The sequence below is a fragment of the Ylistrum balloti genome, unplaced genomic scaffold (genome assembly GCF_031769215.1).
Source record: "Ylistrum balloti isolate Yb309-2 unplaced genomic scaffold, AGI_CSIRO_Ybal_v1 Utg370026, whole genome shotgun sequence".
Classification (NCBI taxonomy): domain Eukaryota; kingdom Metazoa; phylum Mollusca; class Bivalvia; order Pectinida; family Pectinidae; genus Ylistrum; species Ylistrum balloti.
The window spans coordinates 1,082,143-1,097,521 of record NW_026782091.1 but is presented as its reverse complement, the minus strand read 5'-3'; the positions used below and the strand labels follow the sequence as shown (position 1 = coordinate 1,097,521).

General features: G+C 36.2%; 3 protein-coding genes across 3 annotated transcripts; all 3 read left to right on the top strand.

Moving 5' to 3' along the window:
- Positions 1 to 2,078: 2,078 nt before the first annotated feature.
- Positions 2,079 to 3,242, top strand: LOC132548753 (membrane progestin receptor alpha-like). Its single transcript, XM_060212634.1, has one exon. It carries the CDS (start codon positions 2,079 to 2,081, stop codon positions 3,240 to 3,242), a length of 1,164 nt encoding a protein of 387 aa, XP_060068617.1.
- Positions 3,243 to 4,633: 1,391 nt separating this feature from the next.
- Positions 4,634 to 5,632, top strand: LOC132548752 (membrane progestin receptor alpha-like). Its single transcript, XM_060212633.1, has one exon. It carries the CDS (start codon positions 4,634 to 4,636, stop codon positions 5,630 to 5,632), a length of 999 nt encoding a protein of 332 aa, XP_060068616.1.
- A 5,168-nt stretch (positions 5,633 to 10,800) lies between these two features.
- On the top strand, positions 10,801 to 11,853 carry LOC132548751 (membrane progestin receptor alpha-like). The gene has a single exon (XM_060212632.1). It carries the CDS (start codon positions 10,801 to 10,803, stop codon positions 11,851 to 11,853), a length of 1,053 nt encoding a protein of 350 aa, XP_060068615.1.
- The last annotated feature ends 3,526 nt before the right edge of the window (positions 11,854 to 15,379 follow it).

The window sequence follows — 15,379 nt, the reverse complement described above, 5'->3', positions numbered from 1 at the left end:
CGCGGTAAGCTCACTCGGCACTTCAGGCCAGGTTAGCTAGAATGTATTTTTGCAGAAGTACATCTGAAGATTTAACCCCGGACTGAATTATTACTTATTGATAGGACTAATTGAATAATTCACAAGACTAAACTGAATTTAGCGATAAATCTATGAAGAAGTTGCAGTAGACGTCATGAATTCGAATTAATGATATCACAGAATAATCTCCATGCTTATATAGCGGAATTTGAATAAATCGGATGTTTAATGATATCACAAATTTATCGATTAAGGACTCCTGATGAGGTCAATAAGATGTTAAATCAACCTGGTAGAAAAAAATATTGACCGATATTTCTGTTGAATGATGTAATATGTAATATCTTTAATTCGATTGAATTATCTTTAATTGAAAAAAAAGACAAATTTGAAGGAAAATGCAACACACTATGTCTATATTTACTTAAAACAATAGACAAGAAGAAAACCGAAACAAAGATAATGATGGAATTATTTAAGATAAAAATGGACAGGTTTATGCAGAACCACTCAATGCAATACCTTAGCAGCAAACATCTTTAAAACCGTTGAACCCGGAAGTTTTGGATACTTTCCAATTCTTAGTCCGCGATTGCCACAAAGGGGTATTTAGCTATTCTGTGTCTGGTAACAGTGAGGTGAAAATAACCCGGAAGATCGCCTAAAGATACGAAAGGCAAAACAGTACAATAGGTCCCTGTCTAACGCCAGAGTAAATTCGTCCTCTGTACATTACTATCACTGTTTGATTGGATTAGATTTTTTAAAATTCACAGCCAGTTGAAAAACATAGTGGTCCAGGAGAAAGGCAAAGTCGTTACAGGATTCGAATAAAACGACCCCGTCACATTACAAACATGAAAATTAAAAACAAGCATGATAAGAAACCATGGGTCTGAAGTAAATATCTTAGGCAGTTTTTTTTTATTTGAAATTAGTGAAACTCGCCACCGTCAGAAATGTTTCGTAAAAAAAAAACTTCCAGAATCCGATGAAATATAGTCTGAAACAGCGTTGCGTTAGTTGTAAACATTCCATATCACATGCATCTGTTTTCACCTACTGACCATTTATCTCAAGCCTACTTGTCAAAATGTGACCAAGAAGAGTATTATATCATATTACAGTGATGTCTCTCCACACACCTGTATTCGTGCAAACGACCCCGAGGCGTTAAGTAGCTGACAGTTGGTTAGTATGATGGAACAGGCTGACCCTAGAAGTCTTCGTTCATCCGGGTACTTCACTGTTGATAAACTAGTACGAAGTAGCTAATATCGCTGTTTGTCTTCACGCGACACAATTATCACAGGTAAGGCATTGCACAGCTCTTTTTACAGAAAATCCTAGCCACTATTCCATGCAGTGGATACTTTTTATATGCAGCAGATCTGACGTCATGGAGTTTTAACGTCACACTTTCGAAAATACGCGTATTTATGTGAAATCTTAATGCTGTCAGTACAAGACCATGTTTTGATATCTAATGAAGTTTAATACTGATATTTTTAAAAATCAAATTTAATTAAACTAAAGAAATATTATCTTAATAATGAATAAAAAAAATCCAATAACGTAAAATGTACACGTATTTAGTAACTCTGACCAATTTGCTTGTATTTCTCTTCAATTTAATCGTCCATTTTTCAGGCGAAATTCTAGAATACATCAATAATCTACTCGGTTTGGTTCGTTCATGGTTTGATGACAGCAGTATTCAATAGACTTAAATATTTCTTTTTACAATTCTCCGAGTATTAATCTTCAAACAGTATAGTAACGGTAGGGCTTGCTTATCACCGACTGATTTTTGTACGAATTTTATACTTACAAGTACACGTTTCAGTCTATGCTTAATAGTCAATCGTATTATTAAATTCATTTATTTTACTTGATCAAAAATTTGCCACCTATTTTTTCATTCTTAACAACTCTATTCCAATAAGTGATTATTTTGTTGTTGTTTTTGTTTTTGCTGCCGGGCTTTGTATCAATGGCGAGGCATCTATGAAACGTATTTATCCATTGATTTATCTAATTTTCAGGAACTAAGAAAAATGAAGTTCCCCAATTCTCCACCGACATTGACCTTGGCTGAAAGAATGCCGTCTGAAATTTGTAAGAAACACATACATACGGGTTACCGGCAACCACACCAGCCTTGGTTCTATTACGTCATCAGTGTCTTCCACGCCAACAACCAGACGCTCAATGTATGGACACATGTCATTGGCTTTCTATTTATAGCATACAAAACATATGACATGTCCTTGACCTTCGATTTTTTAAACGATCCCATGTATCGACCGTTGGGAGCAGGGTTGCTATGCATCTTGACTCTTCTGGCTGTTAGTTCTTTCGCTCACACGTTTGGCGACAGATCGGAGGTTGCCCATTACACTTGCTTTTGCATGGACTTCGACGCCATTGGTTTGTATTCAATGGGTTGCGCCCTGATCAGTCATACATATTTCACGACGGAAAAGAGCCTTGCAAAGTTTCTTGTGAAATGGTCAAGACCCGGATGTATATATTTGGCAATGCAATTTTCAGTATTGCTTTCCTTTTCAAAACTTCGTTTTGGAAGAGCTAACAAACTGTGCAAAGTTTTCCAGTGTTTTACTGTTTATTCGAGTTACGTGTGGTTTATGGTGCCAATAATACAACGATACTTTTGGCCAGAGCACAACTACCAAGACAACACCTTAGGACTTCATATGTATCATATAATATATTTCCAGCTCAATATTTTAATATATAGTGCACACGTTCCTGAACGATGGTTTCCTAGGACGTTCGACATCATCGGCCAATCCCATCAATTACAACATATCGCCATGGTGGTATTTGTGAATAATTTTATCAACGTCACTACTGAGGAAATAAAATCTTCATCTTCTATCAAAATTCTGAAATACATGACCCGAAAACTAGGGACATTTGAGAATTCGTACGGGGCGGTAATGTTGGTGATGTATTTTAATTGTTTCATGGTAGTTCTAGCCTCACTCTATGCAATTATAAAGGTTGCAAGAAGTTCGGATTCGGCAGAATTGACCAGCACTGGTAAAGTAAAACGGAGTGATCTCAACGATCAAGCACACGTATCTAACGACGAGGTTTGCGACGAAGACACAAATACTGTCATTCGAACGTCAACAGAGGAACAAAACATGGACGCTCCCTCAGACGACGCAAACATCTTGAAAAAATCACAATGATTGGCGAGCAATACAATCCTGGTCGTCATTGTATAAGTCAGCGCATGGCAAAATATCTACGTTAAAATGTCGGTTCAGATGATATTCTTCGTCTTCGAATTAAGTGTATATGGACTGAAACAAAATTAAAGCTATTTCCGAAAAATAACTTGGAATTTAATGATATGCGATACCAACTTGTCATAGGACTTCACTTTCATTGTGACGTCTCAGCTCTTGTACTAAACTCAAATTTTCGTCCTTTTGGCATTTTCCTTTCTTTCTTTCTTTTTCAGAGGGAAAACCATTTCGAAGGACTTCAGAAATACGGGTTAAAGTCAATATGGGATCATATTAACCCAAGAGAGATATTCGGTTAATATCTTTTCCTCTGATCACCAATATCACGTGGTCAACTCCAAAAAAAAGTAGCTTGTAATTGACAAAAATATATGATTGTGATAACATTGAAATTTCTGAATATCATGTGTTTGTGTTCTTAAAAATGCTAGCAACAATACACTTCTCAACTCAAGTAAACTTCACTTAACCTTGATCGGTTGAGCGTCAAACTAGTAACCCAGAGGTCCCTAGTTCGAGTCCTATTGAAATGAACAATGACCTCGGTTACATACACAACATGATTTGTTTTTTGTAATAGAAATAATTAATTGATATTTTAGCCAAGACAACTGATGCGATATTGATAAAAAATTTATCTTTATGTAAAGTTTTATTATTTATGTGTTATAAAGTAATACCCCTAGCTAACCCTACAAATATTCGTGACTTCACGGGTAGCATTATAATTATGTTAATGTATTCCGATTTGTTGTTCCGACATTTTTTGCCTTTAGGCCTTACATCATGGTATTTGATACAACATGATAGATCTTACCGACACGATCATATAGACTTCAGTCACCATACCTACCGACTACCTTTCAGTAGGATCAATCATACGGAATCGTTTGTATTGGAATCTGTTTCATCACCTTATAAGGTAATTTATTTTATTTGTCGTCATGAGACGAACATAATATTATTTCTTATCTAATAATCTACTTTATTTTTTTTTATTTACTTTATACACTGTTGTGTACTCTTGGATGTTCTTAAATCCGAAACCGTCTTACTTCTAATGAAGACGGAACCATTCATGTGACGTAAAATTCAAATAACGCCGGACATTCCCGAAAAAAAATCTTCAAAACCCGAAATTTATTTGCCATATTTAGAATCAAAGTTAAATACGTAAAATCTTTATTATTGTAAAGTATCCATCTATACGTCTGTTAATAGTTGATGACGTCAATGCCGAAGATGGAGTTTAGAAAATCGATACAATTTCGTTCACATTTACATTCATGCTGTTAGCTATTGATTTATCTAATTTTCAGGAACTAAGAAAAATGAAGTTCCCCAATTCTCCACCGACATTGACTTTGGCTGAACGAATGCCGTCTGAAATTTGTAAGAAACACATACATACGGGTTACCGGCAACCACACCAGCCATGGTTCTATTACTTTATCAGTGTCTTTCACGCCAACAACCAGACGTTCAATGTATGGACACATGTCATTGGCTTTCTATTTATAGCATACAGAACTTATGACATGTCCTTGACCTACGATTTTTTATACGACCCCATGTATCGACCGTTGGGAGCAGGGTTGCTATGCATCTTGACTCTTCTGGCTGTTAGTTCTTTCGCTCATACTTTTGGCGACAGATCGGAGGTAGCGCATTATTCATGTTTCTGCATGGACTATAATGCTATAGCATTACATTCTATGGGATGTACTATGATAAGCCATTCCTATTTCGTAAGAGGATCAAGTCTGGCATCTTTCCTTGTCAAATATTCAAGACTAGGGTTCATATACTTAACAGTGCAATTTTCTGTACTGCTTTCATATTCGAAAATTCGGTTTGGAAGAACTCATAAAATCTGCAAGATGTTTCAATGCTTCGTCACTTATTCGAGTTACCTGTGGTTTATGGTGCCACTGATACAACGATACTTCTGGCCAGAGGACAGTTACCATGACGATACTTTACAGTTACATAAATATCACGTGATATTATTCCAGGCCAACGTTTTGGTATATGTTGCACACGTTCCAGAACGCTTGATCCCCAAAACGTTTGATGTTATTGGACAATCTCACCAGATCCACCATGTCATTCTTGTGATATCTGTGAATAATTTCATCAACGTGACGATTGAGGAATTGAGATCCTCTTCTTCTATAAAATATGTATATCATATGACAAGAAATAGCGGGTTATTTGACAATTCTTACGGGACGGTGTTGTTGGTGATGTGCATTGAGTGTTTTCTAATTGCTTTATGGACTGTCTACGCTGACAAGAAGGTGGCAGATAATTACGATCGAAAGAAGTGAACAACACGGATAAAGTCACACGGGGTGGCCTTAACTGTGAAGATCATCCAGAAAACAGTATTTACGACGAGATTACTAACGAAACAGGCATTCCTGTATCATCAAACGAACTCGATATGGATGCTTCCTCATACGACTCATACGTCTTGGATAAATCGCAATGTTTTGAAAACAAAATAATCTTAGTCCGTAGGTCAAAGCAGAAATAGTTTAAAGCCTATTCCCGGTTTTCGTTACTCTCCGCCAGGCCAGTGCTTCACTCAATCGGGAACCATCGGCCCTTTCCGTAATCAAGAATATATCTGTCGATGGTTCCCGACGACATTGACCAGTAGCAAGCAGTACCAGCATGTATATTACAATCTGTGCATAGAAAGTATCTGTTGCGAATGGGAAAGGGGACCATACTGTCAGATGAGCAAGCATTTCTGATGTTCTTGAACTGCAATTATTTCAAAACTACTAACATCACCCATGTTTGGTATCCCCGAGATATTTCTAGAGCCATTTCTGAAAACTATTAATGAAAATGGCAAATTGGAAAAACCCTTTTACTTATGTAGACTTAAATTGAAAAGTTTTGTCATTTCTGTCTATACCCATTCTTATTTATTAATGCATTCGGAACTCTGACAGTTGGCTTAGAGCAAATGTTTTTCAATAAAGTAATGTCTATTTGATTTTATACTGTTGGAGTTTTGGAAGGCCTGTCTCTCTCTAATCTGTCGACAATTGTCCCTGTGTCAATTGCCTTTGTGCTTATATGTCTTTGTTTTCATCTGTCTGTCCGTCTTACTGATCTGATACTTACTTATCTCTGTGCAGCGTCTGATATTTGTTTTGTCTGCCTTTGTAATTACATGTCTATCTCTATTGCTTTCTTTAATAAGAAACACAACACATGACTATTATGACTAGTTTTATTCCAATGTTCTAAACTGACATCTTGAATCGGTTGAAATCTTATGCATCATACTAATATACGGAAGCGTATTCCGGCCACGTTGTGTTTTATTTTAACTCGAAATTTCGATACGATGTTATTTAGTTTTAGATGTGGACTTAATTCACACGTAACTGCTTACTTCACGAATACGTCATCGATTTCTGTGTACCCTGACAAACGTTTCATCAGTTATTGTGTATCTTAATAACTTATCAACTTTTCTCTCGAGTATGTCACAAGCAAGATATATGTAGTTAATTAACAAATTCCTGCGAACATATTCTTCATTTCTTAACTGATATACACTTGTACACTGTACTACATATTTAATAGGCCTGATTTATTGTCTGACAGGTTCCATCTGAAGAATAACATAATTGTGGCCTTTCTCAACCATATTTTTCTTCGAAAAAAACCCCACTTCATTCGTAGTACATTGTAATTAAATCATCTGACTTTGTTGGCAAGATATTTTCTATATGTCGCAACAAGAGGACCAACGGTCATGTATAGCTCATATGACTTTGCTTGGATTAAATCGCTTCATCAAAACTAAGCACACAACACACAATATATCCGTTTTCCCCTTTGTGATCTAACTATCTATCCATAGGGTTAAGCAAAACCATTGATGCTTCAGACCAAATTGAGACAGGATCTTCAAGACGTACATTTATACAAAATTGAATTCCCTTCACCAAAGTATTCTTCAGACGAATCTTCGGTAGAATTTCTTCAGGGGCAGCAGGCTTTTAAAGAGCCAGACCCATTCCTCGACCGATATTATTTTATATAAAAAAATTCATGATTTTCTATTTTTCTCGGGTAGCAAAAGTTCTGACTAACCCTGTAATACCACACTTTTAAAGTAAATCGCTTAAAATTTAACGTAATAAATATTTGTTTGAATTATTCGAAACGACTCAGTGCTAATTCATAATTATGCGGGAAGTCCTGCCCTCTGACGCATGCGCAAAGAACTGTAAATAATCTGCGGTCTTCCAACATGGCAGAAAGCGTGCGAGGGAAGCGGGAAAGAAAACGTGTAATGAGACTTATTCCGGCACCGATATCTTCGGTACCCTTTCAATTTCAAGTTCGAAACTTTATACAAGTCTTTATTTACATATTATATATTAGTATAAAACAACATTTCCAGTAAATAAAATATGAAAAAAATATCTATAACGGAGTAGGTCTGGCTCTTTAAACAATTTGCTCTATTTCCTCTTTTAGGCCCTGCTTGTCTGGTTTCAGAGGACTGTGACCCCCAGTTTAAACAAAATTTGTTTCACTTACCCCAAGGATGCTCCTGACAAAAAAATCAGTTCGGTTGTTCATGACTAGTCGTGATCTGTAAAAACGGACGGACGGACGACGGATGCCCGCGGTATGACATAAGCTCACTGGTCCTTTTGACCAGATTAGTTAAAAACGAGTTAATAAAAATTGCACGTGACCGTTATGGCCTTTGGGCTTGATGCTTCTTTTTTTCTTTTTTTTTAAGATTCTAAACCTTTTAGTAACTTATCTAGAAATATGGTGAATAGCAACATTAGTGCAAGTTTAAATGTTTGTGTATCATAAGAAAATATGGGTCTACTAGTACAGATGCGCTTGAAAAAATGTCCCCTTAGGCATATGACAGGTCTATGGAGTTGAAGTGACGGATGGATGGTTCCGGCTATCAACATCCGATTTCAATATGTACTTATCCTTATCTGTGATATATACAACATATACACATGGTTAATGAATGCTTAAAAATATTACCGTTCAAAGATAAATGGACGCCTAATTTCTGCAAGAAACGTTTGTGCTGTTCTCATCGGGGACACAGGAGTTTTATTATCGTGTACAAGAGAATTTGAGGGATCTCACCAAGAAAGGTAATAACATCATAAATGACTGGTCATGTTGACCTTTATACTACCATAATGATCATATTTGAATCGACTGAGAATACATATATATCGAACAAGACTATAGATGTAGATATATCGAACAGTGCAATATAAGTAGATGTATCGATCGGGACTATATATGTAGATATATCGATCAGGGCTATACAGGTAAATAAATCGATCAGGGCTATACAAGTAAATATATCGATCAGGGCTATACAGGTAAATATATCGATCAGGACTATACAGGTAAATATATCGACCAGGACTATACAGGTAAATATATCGATCAGGGCTATACAGGTAAATATATCGATCAGGGCTATACAGGTAAATATATCGATCGGGCTATACTGGTAAATGTATCGATCAGGACTATACAGGTAAATATATCGATCAGGACTATACAGGTAAATATATCGATCAGTAAATATATCGATCAGGACTATACAGGTAAATATATCGATCAGGGCTATACAGGTAAATATATCGATCAGGACTATACAGGTAAATATATCGATCAGGGCTATACAGGTAAATGTATCGATCAGGACTATACAGGTAAATATATCGATCAGGACTATACAGGTAAATATATCGATCAGGACTATACAGGTAAATCTATAGACCTGGACTATATAAGTAGACATATCGACCTGGATAATATAGGTAGACTTAGTTACAGACGGAGTGTTCGCTATACCCCTCGAGTACGTGAATACACGTGGACGAAATTTTATCTCTATACAGGAATTATTTTATCTAAAAAAATCATCACGAACCGGTTTTCTGCTGGATAACTGAATTATTTGGCAGTGAAGCGGACGTAAACTACTAAGCAAACATACAAACAAACAAGAGAGGAGGTTTACTATGACAAGGAGAAATACGACCGTACAGGTATGGTGTTGACTGTGGTTTATGATGCAGATTAACTACAACTGTATTACATGAAAGTTGTGGAAGTCTTTTAGATTATTTCTAACTCACAATCGTGTGTGGTCGAGGCACTATGCAGGTAATTCAGGATATATATATATATATTGATTTGGTGTGTTAACAAAGTGTCACTTTGTAGGTCAGCCACTCAGTAGAGAAGTCCGTGTATCATGAAACTTCTGTATCATACATGTACATAAATGCTGACAGCTTGAGTGAAGTTATGTCCACTGTTCCACTTCAGTGATGAAGAGCATTACAGGTGTATTCGTATACACGACTTCATCCTCACTTGTATCTCTGTCTGACTAAATACAGACTAGATCAGCTATTAGCTTGCATATTATACGTAACAATATGATCGTGACATTAACAGCCGTAAGGCCATGGACGCAAAAATAGTAGTGTCAGTTCGGGGGTTTATAGAGCTTGAATGACACAGAATCAGACCCAAATTGAAATTATCATTACTTTCAAGATGATCAGAAATCAAAACTATTGGTACAATTGTCCAAAATATTCAGCTTCGGGTCATGTACTTTTTAACTTAAAGAAGTATGTTACGATCAACTGCGATGACTCAGTATGGTTTATCTCCCTTACCTTGTACAAACATTTTTGTACTGTTTACTTATTATGATCAATGGTTTCATTTACTAATTATCTGTTTCCCTCGTGACAAGAAAGGTTACGATGACGTCATATCCTGCGTAATAAATTTATCGCGTGGAAAATTGCTGCAATTGCAATATAAAGTACATGCAGCATGCTATATCAAATAATTGTTGATTTAATTGAGTATAATTCTCCTTATTTACTAGCTAGAAATCGAAAGTTTGAAGGTTGAAATTAATGTTTCCATATATAATGATTTGTAAAACAAGAGCCACATTCATGTAAAAAATTGTTCATATCAATGTTTTGCCCTTTTGGTTTATAATATTCTTTCAAAATTCAATATGACATTTGTTTTTTTTATCAAAAACGTTTTCTAATTCCTCTCATTAAAAATGCTTTCCTATAAATGCATGTTTATTTCGTGGGCGAAAAAATATTCTTTCATTGACACGTTATTTTGTGACGCTGTTAATCCATTTAAACAGTTCGTAGACATGTTACTGGAGTGGATTAAGACTACCCGCGAAATCAACGACAATAACTCCACCATAAAAAACATGATTTTATGGAAGCTTTGTTATCGTTCCGCTCTTAACTTCTCGTGTATTTTTCAACGAACGAAATGCACGTAGATTGATCCTGTGAATTATGAATGGCATCGCTATCAAAAAGATATAATGAAAACCCTTTTTCGGGTAAAACTTCGATGAATTTTGACAGGATTGATGTGCAAGTTTTATTTGTGTGTATTGCAGGTCCTGATGGCAATTTTTAACTTTCCGTCAACCGTAACTTCGAACGATCAAGGTCTGACTGCTGTTTGTAACAAACACATCCATACGGGATATCGCCGATCACATCAACCCTGGTCATATTACATAACCAGCATCTTTCAGGTCAACAATCAAACATTTAACGTTTGGACGCACCTGATTGGATTTCTATTTATAGCAGAAAAGACACGTACAATATCAATGACCTTTGACTTCATTTATGACGATGAATTCCGACCCTTAGGTGCAGGACTACTTTGTATTTCCATACTTCTCATTGGAAGTTCATGTGCGCATTGGTTTTGTGATCAATCTTACTGTGTACATTACATCTGTTTCTTCATCGACTACAGTTGTGTAGGAATATATGCAATGGGATGTACACATGTCAGCCACTGCTTTCTGGTCAGGGAAAAACAATTGGCGACATTTCTAACAAAATGGTCCAACCCCGTTTCTATGTATCTATCGTTACAACTTACCATTGTGTTTTGTTGGACAAAGTTTCGCCTCGGAATGGAACACAAAGCCACGAAGATAGTCCAACTTGCAACTGTAAGCTCGTTTTATCTATGGCTCCTAGTGCCATTACTTAATCGATGCCTTTCGTCTTTGAATAATTCGAACAACGACGAATTTCTGGGCCTCCATCAGTGGCATGTTCTATTTGCTATCGGGAACGCATTGGTGTATGTCTCACATTTTCCTGAATGTTGGTTCCCAAGGACGTTTGACATTATCGGTAATTCACACCAGTTGCATCATCTGCTTCTTGTTGCCACTGCCAACAGTTTTATCAACGCGACGCTTGAAGAAATAAATATGGCGAATGCTTATAATAGACAACTGATGAAGTTTATGACTGATCATCTAGGAACCATATCGATGTCATATGGCAGCGTGCTTTTCACCCTGGTTACCAACTGTATCATCATAGTTATAGCTAGTTTTAAGATCAAGTGTGAAGAAACCAAATTAAGACGGGAGCTTACTCTTTTTGCTTCCAACGGGACTCAACACCAAAACACAAAGAAAAATTGAATCCAGATCTTGGAAGCGAGATCAGTTCAAAACGTCCTGTTTAAATTTACGTGACTTTTCCTTGGCTGCATGGTAGCACCTGCCTGTCGAACAAACCGAGTGATGCCCGATGGTCAGTGGTTTTACACGGTTCTACATTATTTTTATTAACATAACAGCAGCTACTGCCAGGGATGACTTTTATGGAGATAAGTGCGGAGATTATAGAAAAAATTGACTTTTTATAAACTAGCTGACTGTTCAATTAAATAATAATAATAATAATAATCTAAAATTAAACAAATTAGAATGCTAGTTTCTGTTTCCGGAATGAACCCGAGATCGTCGGAATGACTTTTTGCCATCTCGCCCCAGTAAATTGGCAGTAAATAAAGTGTTTGAGGGAATATGTGTTGGGAAGCATTTTTGTAAGCTCCGAAAATAAAGGAAAATTCATGACATCAAAATGTGTAATCAGTGTTCAGCGATAATATACAAGGCGAATTTTCAGTTTACGAAAATAACGTTTGAAACAGTATTCTTTTTTCAATTGTACACCGCGTATCCCACGTATCCAATATTCCATACCTGTACCTCGTATCCTATATTCCATACCCTGTACCTCGTATCCTGTATTCAATACCCTGTACCTCATACCCTGTACCTCGTATCCTATATTCCATACCCTGTACCTCGTATCCTATATTCCATACCCTGTACCTCGTATCCTATATTCCATACCCTGTACCTCGTATCCTATATTCCATACCCTGTACCTCGTATCCTATATTCCATACCTGTCCCTCGTATCCTATATTCCATACCCTGTACCTCGTATCCTATATTCCATACCCTGTACCTCGTATCCTATATTCCATACCCTGTACCTCGTATCCTATATTCCATACCCTGTACCTTGTTGCCGGTACCCCTTGCCCTATATCTAATTGACCGAAAATTTCTGCCCCAAAGATATTGATTTAATCTCAATATTTACATTTAGTATGTTGTAACTGATATTCACATTTTCACTAATTACCCTCATTTTTGGTAGAATAACGTTCTCAAAGTATGGTTTCCTGCCTGAGTCGGTCCTCTTTTGTAGTCTATAATGGAAGACAGTGATGTTTAAGAAAGTGTCTACAGTCGTCTAAACAGTGATGTTCTTGGTCGCAATTACAAAAGCATATCACGTGATATTCTGGTATTACTAAATGATAAAAGAATAACATATTGACTTTGGAATCCACTTTATATTTCTCAAATACTCAAAACATCAAATTCACTTTCACAACGTCAATAAAGAAGCTTGTTCAATATTTCATTACACAAAGAACAATCTCCATATTCTAATTCAACATATTCCTACATAGAGCCCGTAACTGTTGTGTATGATAGTAAAATTAATGCTACCTTTCAGTATGTTGGAATATGTTTCTCAGTTATCCATTGATGTCAAAAGTTATTTGATACAAATCATTTTGATAAAAGTTCCCACATTTTAAACAAAACCCAATGTTCCAGGGTTGCAGGAAGCGATAGTGAGCGTAACCCTTGGAGCATCAAGCATGCCATTCAAGTCATGAAATGCAAGATTGAGATGAGGATGAACAATCAGTATGATTAAATTCTTTAGAACTAGGTCAAGGTCAGCCGGATAGCTTTTGGGCTCCGTAATTTCCCGGAAGTTTCCCACTTTCGACTACATGTACGATGCCACCCTTTGGATATATAACATATGTAATTGTTACTGCAAGTTAACCTGTACGATTTTCCGATGATTTTTTTTTTTTTTTTGTAATTTTTGGGGCAAAACTACTTAAACAATGGAATGACCGAGCCACCGTGAGAACTGTTTACGAGCGCCTTATTGTGTGTACGATTACCTGCACAGGTGTACAATATTGGCACATAACCTCTCAAAAAGCGCAACTGGTGTTTTTTATGCTGATCTATGACATACAAAACAGTCTATAGTTGCGTCTTTCGTTAATGTTTTCAGAGATGCCGCCATTGTTGTGCACGACGTCAAACTTTGACCCTGACCGCGGGATCAACTATTGTCGGTCCGTGAGCCGTTTTACAGAGGTGTACTGTGACTGTAAAGGAACGACAACTCTGCTAGAGATTGCTATTCAAGCACACGACAGTAGTTGAAAAGTGACAGTACAAAATGTAAACACAACGGTTGGTAACTGTTTACTCAGTCACCATGGGGTAATCTTCCGCGAAATAATCCATAATGTTTATGAACAGATAAACTGAAGTAGTCATCTTCTAGATGAACAAACACCTATTTTTAAATTAATGATAAAGATACTCAATTATTTGATAAGATTACTTTTTCAAGAATCTTGAAACATCGTGAGCCGTTTACAGGTGTTTTTGGGGGTACCGCAATGTACTCTGGGAGAGATTGGTGTAGAGCAGCTATACTGGATTTGACAGAAAATAAAGCAACATACATTGCAGTGATGAGACCTTCAGTACTTTGACCATATTGATAGGATTGTATTTCTGTCTGTTTTGTGTTTTTCTCTCTCTTATTTCTTCTTTTCTCACTCTGGGTTAGATGCTGAAGATATGTGGACAAGTGGTTTTAAAGTAATGTACATTTTTTCCATTAATTGTCAGGGTCTTTGGAGTATTGTCAAAAGAAATGATGCTTTCTTTTACTTAAAGTTACTTAAAATTCTGTATTTATTATTGACACGACACACATTTCATTGTAGAAAACCAGAAATCAGTGGGGTTACTATTGTTTTTACAGCTCTTTTCAGATCTAATTCTAGAGGGGTTGCTATTTTAATACATAATAATTTCGAAATTAGGGTGAAAAGGGAAAGGGAGATATTTCAGGAAGTTTCTTAGCTCTAGATGCTCTGCTGGAAGGATGTGATATAACATTTTATCACATTGTACGGTCCAAACACTGACACTCTCAGTTTTTATGATATTTTGGAAAATACACCAGACGAGTTTGAAAATGATAAAAATACACCATCTGCAGAGATTTTAACTTAGTATTGGAACCAGATTTAGAATATGACAAGCTACAAAAATGTAAATAACCAGAAGGCAAGAGAGACAATATTAGAAATTATGGGAAGTTTTTCAAAAGGAGATATATATAGTTTATCATTATTACTATCTTAACAGCCGGTCAACACATAAAAGGCGATATATATTGAGAGTTACATCCTGACAGTAGAAGATATACATGGAAGAAAACAAATCTATTAAAGCAAGCCTGATTTCCCTGAATTCGGAAAATTATTGTCAAGCTTAAATAACTCCTATATTGAATCAGGATACAGATCTGATCACTTATTTCCAACTCTCAACTTGGAATTGAACGAATTTAAAGAGTGAAGGGGACTACGGAAATTCAATTCACCTTTATTGTATGGAAAGTAATATTTACAGTTGATAAGAAACACCATCTTGGAAATAAAATTGAGAATTGATAATGATTGGAGAAAATGGGAAAAGTTTTTGGGTTTTGCAAAGGTCCAATTATGAATTATGTAAATGGAATGAGATATTG

What these genes read in the sequence shown, in the direction of transcription:
- LOC132548753 (XM_060212634.1), top strand. Translation starts at nt 2,079, where the DNA reads ATGAAGTTCCCCAATTCTCCACCGACATTGACCTTGGCTGAAAGAATG.
- LOC132548752 (XM_060212633.1), top strand. Translation starts at nt 4,634, where the DNA reads ATGAAGTTCCCCAATTCTCCACCGACATTGACTTTGGCTGAACGAATG.
- LOC132548751 (XM_060212632.1), top strand. Translation starts at nt 10,801, where the DNA reads ATGGCAATTTTTAACTTTCCGTCAACCGTAACTTCGAACGATCAAGGT.